This window comes from Oreochromis niloticus, linkage group LG17, assembly GCF_001858045.2.
Source record: "Oreochromis niloticus isolate F11D_XX linkage group LG17, O_niloticus_UMD_NMBU, whole genome shotgun sequence".
Taxonomy (NCBI): domain Eukaryota; kingdom Metazoa; phylum Chordata; class Actinopteri; order Cichliformes; family Cichlidae; genus Oreochromis; species Oreochromis niloticus.
The window spans coordinates 29,151,605-29,160,158 of record NC_031981.2 but is presented as its reverse complement, the minus strand read 5'-3'; the positions used below and the strand labels follow the sequence as shown (position 1 = coordinate 29,160,158).

The following is an 8,554-nucleotide window of genomic DNA, read 5'->3' as shown; positions in this document are numbered from 1 at the left end:
ACCACTTGTCATCTAGTTTCACTTGTCATACCTGCACGCTGTGTCAGTCTTTTCTTTACAGTCTATGGACTGCCTTCAAACAATCCACTTGTATGGAAACTTTTTACAGCTCAGCTCTTTACATTTTATTAGAACTTAAAGTTTGCATTATTATGGGTGTGGCTTCACCTTCTTACCCTATTATGGTCTCTTTTAGCTGTTAAAAAAAAAAAATCAAGATAGTGATGGCCATAAAGCTAAAATTAAGTATGTTAAATGCCTGCCTTACGTCAAGGTGGCTCACACTATCGTTTTATACAGTCTGTGCATCAAGCTCAGAGGTGTGAAGATACTGAATAATTACGATTTTGGCACAGAATTCTTTAAAATTAAAAAAAAAAACAGTTTGTAATTATTGTCTATTTTATTGTGTGAATATCATGCCACATCTTCAGCCTGTGTGAGCCTTGTTAATCTGCTCCAGTGACGCCTGTTCAGCTGCACTACATTCCAGGAAGGAACAGAGAAGGTACAAAGTCAGGCAGAGAAAATCTCATTTCTCACAATGTCTGATTTCACAAGAAACTGGAAGTTCGTGCCTTCCTGTTTCTGAAAGAGCACGTATCTGTTACGGGCTTAATTTTCAAGACACCAGATGCCTTTCACTGATTAATAAAAGAAGATAGCAGGAAACTGCTAGAACTCAACATATTGGTCCGATATCTTAAGGGTATTTTTTTCTAATGTCATTTCATAAACTGAAATTAAAACTGGAAGTTAACACTCGTTGTGATCTTTGAAAGGATTTTGTTAAGTGAATGAGCTTAATCTGTACTTCGGTACATACATTCCCACGCATATATGGTTGCATGCGAATGTTTGCATATGTCTGTTATAACACAAAACCCACGACCACATGCAAACATCCCATTTCTTTTTGAATGAAATGCGTTAAGAACTGTTTCACGTCTTGAAGCCTTCTTTAAATAGACCACAAAACTGTAATCAGAATTCTAAAAGTGACATTGTGAGTGAGAAGAACCTACACCGCAGGGTGGTGCACAACACTGAAAAGTTCACTTAGTCGCAGGTAGGCAATTAAAATAATGTAAATGTGGTTTAATGTAATAATTTAATGTAATTCAAATCACTAACAAGTTTAACAAGTACTTAAACACTGCAGCAAACTTTGTACTCAAATAGTGACAATGAAAAATAAATAACACAACATTTAACTTTTTAAGTTAACTTAACTATCAGCTCCTCAAGAGTACATTCACACAGTGCGCTTTGGACATCAGCAATCAGGCCTATTCTCATGGTATAAAAGGAGTTTTGACATCCCGTCATGCAGTGTGAGACATCCTAGTTCTATAATCATTCCACGCCAGAAAACTTTAATAAACAAAATCACAACTCATGACATTTCAGTGTTGTAAGGACTCTGCTTAGATTTTAGTCTTTACGTGCTGCGTCATTAGGCTAGACGACAGCGGCTAGAAACGGCAAGTTCAGATCCCACACAAAAAATATACATGATTAGGCTTCTCGCAATCACAAAACTATATCAGTAATAGTTATTTTTATTGAAACAAACTATTTTTACTTTTTGTAGTTTCAAAACAACCCTAAAGGATATTAAATATTGGCACAAAATAACCCCTATAGACAGCTTAAATTAAAACATTTTTTTTAAATCATCAGTTTTTCAAACCCCATATCGGTGCAATCTACATTATTTAAAAAAACAGAAAGTGTCCATGAGTGGCTCTCGCTAAGTGAGCTAAGTGGCCTTCTGTATGCTTTTACTGATAATGGCCTATCAGTATTAAATCTATAGATTTGTTGTCTTCCGTAGTGCTGTCATCCCGTAACTGGACGGCTCTTTTCGTGACAGCTTATTCTGAATCAGTGGCCGTTAAAAACACTACGTCTAAAATGCTGCTCTCTTTCCCTCTTTCTCTCAAAAACACGCGTGCACACAGTCATACACACAGTTTCTCAAGTGTGACCGTGGCATGTTACATCCTCTATCCTTATCTGCATAGGAAACACGTCTCCAAAGAAGGCCAAAGGGCGTCTACTGAATGATTTGCTTACGCAGCTCTACAGTCAGACCGAGAGCCAACCAGCCCGCTGATTCATTCACTGTCAAAAGCGCGCACACAAACTCATGATCCAGTGCGAAAACGCACACTACGTGCTTGATATTGAGAAAGCTGCTTGTGCTTCTTATTCTTACATAGTCCTCAGGTGTGTGATGCTAAGTGTGAGGCGGCAGGGAGTCGGGGGGGAGATACTTCCGTGATGGGGCTTGAGGGCTGATTCTGGACACTGAGGAACAAGGCCTCTGCATGCGTGTGCTACGCCGGTCGGCCCTTCTTCCTTCTTTGTTGTCAGTCCTTCCACCTGAAGGAGCTCAAACATTCCAGTTATGGGTTTTATGTCCTTTCTCTCCCCTCCTCTGGCCGTGCTTTCATCCCTTCGTGGCGTCGGCGGCGAGGCTCTCCAGAAGAGTTCTATAAATGTCCGAGCGGAGGAACCGCGGGTACGAGTCTCTTTCCATCAACCCGTAAACGATCTTCTGAGCGTCGTCAAAGCAGTGCATGGTGGGAGTCTTGACGTTCCTTTTGATCTGCTCTCGGGTGTGATAGTCGATGTTGATCTGGAATGAAGCGCAAAGATAGGAATGAGGGGGTTTGAGCCAAGAGCAAAAGATGTTAGATTCAACATTTCAGCTGGCACTTCTCTCCTCCTTCAGAGGACTGCCTGCACTCACATATAAAGACATCAGTATGTAAGGGAAACGGTGTCTGTGTGTGACTCTGAAGTTACCTCTTTAGGCGATTCTGCTTTAATGAACTGCTCATAAATCTTCTTGGCTCTTGAGGACATTCGGAATGAAGACTTGATCTTTTTGTAGTCCTCACACGTGAGCCAGAACTCAATGTTCTCGTCGCTGTATTCGGACTTGAGAAAGTTACGAAAAGTAGCCAGTCCATCTGAGGTGAAGCAAATAAAACAAGCCCGTTTTCAGCTTTTATTTAAAACAAAAAAAGAGAAAAAACCCCAAATCAGTCTGCCCAAACTCTCATTCTTACAAACACAATATTGTTTTAGCAGCATTCTCACTCTCGGGGGAAAAACCTACATTTAGACTCGAGAAGCTTTTCCAGTGACTGTGACCATTGTTGGGTATCTTCTAAACTTAGCCTGCTGGAAGAGAATGCAAGTTGGATTACTTAACAGAATCAAATTTGAGCAAAGCGAAGCTGTAAAGGGTGCGAGTCACACAGAAGCACACTCATAAAGAAAGCATAGCAGATGGGCTTATCGAATTCAGACAAAAATGCTGAACCCTGGGATATGCCGGGTTGGTGTGCGTGCTGTGCCAAAGCAAACATGGTGTCTCAGGATCATTTGAATCCTTTCAATGATGCCATAGATGGAAATCATAGGCGCAGGCTGGCTATTTTAAAACTGAAATGTATGCAAAACACTCCATAAGTCTCCTTACCTCTCAGAGCTGGAGGAGTGAGAGAACATGCACTGGAGTCGGCACATAAAGTTCTTTCCACTGTGTAGGGAATAAAAAATATATGAATATATCCCTGCTGCGTTTATTGCTGTTCGATTAGCTTCCAACGAATGTGTCAAAGAATGTTAGGAGTGCTGGTGTTTAGAAAAGACAGTGACTCGTGCCGTTATATAAGGCGAATAGCTATTTTCAGAGATAGTATGAAGTATTTTTAACATATTTTTTTTATGTCAGCACACTATTTGCTATTAAACAGCTCGAGATTTTTTCGTCAAGCTCCAAGTCAGCACATGTACTGAAAACTCCAGCTCAGCGTTAAAATCAAAAGTTTCACTCACATGTTTTTGTTTCTGTTCCTGTCATCTCTGTCCATGATGAAGCGCTGTGTGTTGGGTGGTTCGACGATTAAGCTTGGCATTGTTTTATTAAGTCCACTCTCTCGGGCTCTCAGTCCTGGTCATGCTGTGGCTGAGAGACACTTAGGAGGATTCCCCCTGCAATGCAGCTTTTTATACCAAGGTTTCCTGTTGACGGTCTGGGGTTGATGGGATACATCAGAAGCTCAAACTAAAGAGGAAGCACCCCTTCCTTCCCTCCCTCTCCTCCTCCTCCTCCCTCACAGTTAGAAACAACACATACTCACTCGGTGCTCTGCATGCATGTCTCCCTCCCTCGGCTTGATGGCTTACTCCCTATTATGTCTCTGCTTCTTTTCCTTCCCTTCTGCTGTTGCTGCTCCTTCCCGCCTCCTAACTGGACTAGCCAAACAAACAGCACTCTCTGTGGCTGAAAGCTTGCTGTGTTCCCATTATTTTTAGTCTGCCAGCACAGATGCAAATGACAGCAACAGTGACTCTGATAGGCAAATTGTGACCTTCGCACGCTGTGTGTGTAGTGAGTCCATTAAATGGGATGTAAAAGAGAAGGCGGTTGAAACCAAATATCGGGATTGTCCTTCTGTCTTTCATCTTTAACAGTTTTTGATCCCAAAAAAGGGAAATTCGTCAAGTTGTGGTAGAAATGTGCACAACACAAGGCTACAGTCATGAGTGAGAAAGAGGAAACAGCAAATTGATTGCAACAGAGAGGCTCCGCAAGGCTACAGGAAGCCAGAAAGACTGTCAGAACATCATATCCTGACCACTCTCATCTTTCAGCCGCAGAGTTATTACTTTATTATTGAAGCCTTCCAGCATGGTCAAACTGCAGGCTGAAATCCTTATATGGTGGCTAAAACTAGTGTAAAAGCCGGAAAAAAAGTTGTAGCTTTAATCCAATGCCAAATATCTCCAGAAAATATAGAAGGGTTTGGAAGTGCCTCAAGAAAGAGGGCATTCTGTCAGCCCTCACATCAAGGATGATTTGTAGACTACAGAAAGAAGTTAAAAAAAAAAGAAAAGGAAAAGAAATGTACACTTAAATTTTAGGCACATTTTACCCTTAAAATGAAGAAAGTGTAACATCAACCCACACAAAAGGTAGACATCCAGCAAAGTCAAGTACTATGATAATGAGCATGATGTCATTGCCAATGTCAGAGACCCATACATATTTGAAGGACCACAGTGTTTTACATTTGAGCCTGTTATTTGTTTAAGGGACAGGGGAACAGACGGGGGGTGAGGAGAAACAACCAGAATTCGTGGCTGTGGCCAAAGAACCTTTAGTGAACTGGATGGTGTCTTGGCAAGAACTAGCATTAACCACTTAAGCCCGGGGGCGTGGGGCTTAAGTGGTTAACTGAAATTAGCATTAGTTGTGGTGACCCTTCACATTTCACGTTCCTTTCAGTTCTGCGGTGATCTAGAACAGATATTTTCTCTGGCGTTTAAGTAGATGTTTCTGCTGATAATTGTAGCACAGAAAGGAGCTGTGGGAATTCAATCCCAAACTCTTATCTTAAAGGTAAACTAATTTATGTGTTTGTCTTTCGGCTACATCTGAAGGTTTCAAGTAAACAGTTTGGAGCAAATGGTTGGATGAGAACAGTCTGCTTTTTAGTAGAGTAATGGCCAGAAGGCATTCTTGGTCTCATGCTCACAAACTTTGAAGCTTCTAAATGTGCTAATGATATTTAAAAGAAAAAAAACCCTGGTTTAAGGTGTTGTCAGTCAAGGCTTCAAAAGATGATTGTTGAGCGAAGGTCTTTGTTTGAAACCCACCTTAAGATGGAAGCCATTTCTCTATTTGGATAGACAAATGGATGCTGGGCTTATACAGGTGTGGTCAGAAGTTTACATGCATTCATTGGAATGGATATAATCAGAATTTGGGGCTTTTCTGGATTTTTCTTAGCTGTTCTTTTTCCCCTGTGAAATAACTGTACAACATACTTACTCTTAAATACTTGCATAGTCTTTAATCGCTTTAAAAACAAGAATTGGGTTGAATTTTGAATTAACTTTGAATTTATTCTGGGTATTTTCCTAATCCACACAGGGTCAAAAGTATATACACAGGCTCAAACAGCCTGTGTATATACAGTCCAAGCAGGTCAGCGAATACCTAAGAAGGAAAATGGAAGATGTACACAAATTGGGAAGTCTTCTTTGGGGCCATTTCTAAACAATTGCAGATTCCAAAATCAAGATCATCATAACATATGTAGACTTTTTGTGGATGTGACACAACTTTGTCAAGCTATAGAAGAAGACCCAATATGTCATTCTTAGAAAAGCAGAAACTGGTTAGGATGTTGGGAACAACCAGGGAACCACCAAGACAGCCATTTATTGGAAAAAGCAGAAACACCAGTGTCACTGTCTATTATGAAGCAAGTTTTACATCACTATAAACTGAAAGGGTGCTAACCATGAAACAAGCCCCTGTTTCAAAACCAACCATGCCTTACTGAAACAAGCAGTCAATCTTGACAAGCCAAATGCCTCATGAAGAAATTCTTATGTTCATACAAGATAAAGATTGACCTATTTGGCCACAATGACGCTATGTTTGGAAGAGTAAAGGTGAGGGATTCAAACCTAAGAACACTGTACCAGCTGTCAAGCATGGTGGTGGTAGCATAATGGGTGGGTCTGTTTAGTTGCCAGGAAAGTGGATGCAGTAAAGAAGGAAGAATACTTCCAAACTTTTCCAACTTCCACTCAGATGAACAGTTAGATGGTTGAAACTTGAGCACAAGTTGGAACTGCCTTCTTAAATGGCCTTGTCAAACCCCGGACTTCAACCCTGTTTAAAATTTGTGTACTACACTTAAAAGCCAGGTCCATTCCAGGGAACCAACCAATTTTCGTGGAAATGTGCCAAAAAAAAGTGGTTAAAATAAATTCAGTTGTGCACCCAAATCTTTTTTCTTTTTTTTTAAAGAATGATTAAAAGATGTATGCTGCACAATCGTTACACCATGGGAAAAAAAAATCATAGAAATTGTTAAAAGCCCCAAATTACCGTGATATTTATGACCATGAAGAGTTTAAGTAAACTTTTCACCACAGCTTCATTATCATTGTTTTTGGAGTAATGGATTAATAATAATAATAATTGCATTTATATAGCGCTTTTCTAGGCACCCAAAGTGCCTTACAATTTCTATAGGAGTCCACCTATAACAAAATTTGAAAAGAAAAAAAACATCCCTGATTTGAATTTTATCCTTTGTACAGCACAGGAACTCTTCCAGGAAGTTCCTATTTGACTAGAGTGCTTGTTGTTCCAGTTTGCATATAGCACCTCCTCCTGTCTGTTGAAATGAAGGGGCTACAACTGTGTTAGCTGGGCTAATTATTGTACTGGCATATGCTGGCAATTCAGGTAGTTTGCAGCAAATCTTCTTCTTATATGCCTCAGTTTGTATATAGTAGCCTGTTTAATTTTGATACCCTTTGGGCTTGAACACTCCGGTGGTCAGTTTGGCACAAGTTGAAGTTTGCATTTAATTTGCAATGCCTTAAGTTTTGCAGAGTTGCAGAACTTTGTAACAGCACTGCATTCACTGTAATGTATCGCCCTGTATAGGAAAATACAATCATGGCACATTAAACAAGCAAGGCAACTCTGGGTTATCACTCATTGATTGTAACTCTAACCAATGTACTGATAATAGTCACTATGGTCGGTTTACATTTAAAGCGAAAATATATCGAGTTATCTGCAAATGTAGCCCACAGCCTTGCACAGCCACGTAAACCCTAGCTTGGCGTGTGACAGTACTGAGTCGCACCATCTGCCTCTGCCTTCACATGTTGCAGAAGATTTTCTACTCATTTTTTATAGAGAGAGGATGTTGGTGCTTTATTCATTCTCATCCTTGACCACATTGCACAGAAATGTATGTTCATTTTTCTCCAAAATCAATAGAAACAGCTTTGCATTGACAATGTAGCAAAATACACAAAACCAGACAAAAATAGCAACTCTGCAATCTTTTTAATATTTGGAAGTGTGAATAGATTTACTGTAAAGGTGTGAAAGCCCAAAGCAAGTGTATTTCACAGATCTAAGATGCTAACTTTGGTTCCTGACTGGGGAATTTGAAGTCTTTAAAGCTTTTTGAAAGCTTCCACTCGAAACCTGATGCCATAGGCTACGCTGTTATAATCTACCCTTAGGCTTTGCCTCACTGACACTTCCCTTTTTTGCCCAAACACGGTTATAAGTACTGAGGCGTTGCGATAGAGTCACCAAACACTGAGAGGTGAAAGCTACATTCTCTGTCTGAAGTTAAAATGTGGACAGACACATCAGTGTTTGAGATTTAACATTCAGGACTTCAGCATCCAGCTCTTATAGTAAAGTTCCTCTCGACTGTAACCGTCTTGACTAACACTGTGCCAGCAGCAGTACTCACTTCCTTTTTGCTACCATGGTAACGGTTGTGGGCTATGAGAAAACAGTGACAGATTGTGTGCCATGTGATGGAGGAGATGTGAGACCTCTGTCGTTTATCAGGAACAACCCGTGACACCCGATGTACTGAGAGTTTTCTGACGTGCGACTGTACACCTGCAAATAGTTTCAGCCCAACATTACAATCAAAAGCAAGTCACCCATAACATTTCCCACAGTATCCACATAAAA

At 40.4% G+C, this 8,554-nt stretch overlaps 1 protein-coding gene across 5 annotated transcripts; it reads right to left on the bottom strand.

Moving 5' to 3' along the window:
* Positions 1–1,083: 1,083 nt before the first annotated feature.
* Positions 1,084–4,428, bottom strand: LOC100707040 (regulator of G-protein signaling 21). 5 transcript variants are annotated; one of them, XM_005458272.4, is made up of 6 exons: positions 4,161–4,420; positions 3,856–4,052; positions 3,497–3,556; positions 3,131–3,195; positions 2,815–2,981; positions 1,084–2,644 (listed from the first exon to the last, which is right to left on the bottom strand). In XM_005458272.4, the coding sequence occupies exons 2-6, from the start codon at positions 3,933–3,935 to the stop codon at positions 2,456–2,458; spliced, it is 561 nt and encodes a 186-aa protein (XP_005458329.1). In that variant the 5' UTR covers positions 3,936–4,052; positions 4,161–4,420; the 3' UTR covers positions 1,084–2,455. The 5 variants fall into 5 exon arrangements, with proteins under 5 accessions (XP_005458329.1, XP_025755289.1, XP_019202786.1 ...); XM_025899504.1 differs by having other exon boundaries at positions 3,131–3,192; positions 3,856–4,428; XM_019347241.2 differs by having other exon boundaries at positions 3,856–4,419.
* Positions 4,429–8,554: the final 4,126 nt, after the last annotated feature.

What these genes read in the sequence shown, in the direction of transcription:
- LOC100707040 (XM_005458272.4), bottom strand. Translation starts at nt 3,935, where the DNA reads ATGCCAAGCTTAATCGTCGAACCACCCAACACACAGCGCTTCATCATG. An exon ending in AGGAACAGAAACAAAAACAT is followed by an intron (nt 3,557 to 3,855) that starts GTGAGTGAAACT and finishes TTCCCTACACAG; the next exon opens with TGGAAAGAACTTTATGTGCC. An exon ending in AAAGCTTCTCGAGTCTAAAT is followed by an intron (nt 2,982 to 3,130) that starts GTAGGTTTTTCC and finishes GCTTCACCTCAG; the next exon opens with ATGGACTGGCTACTTTTCGT.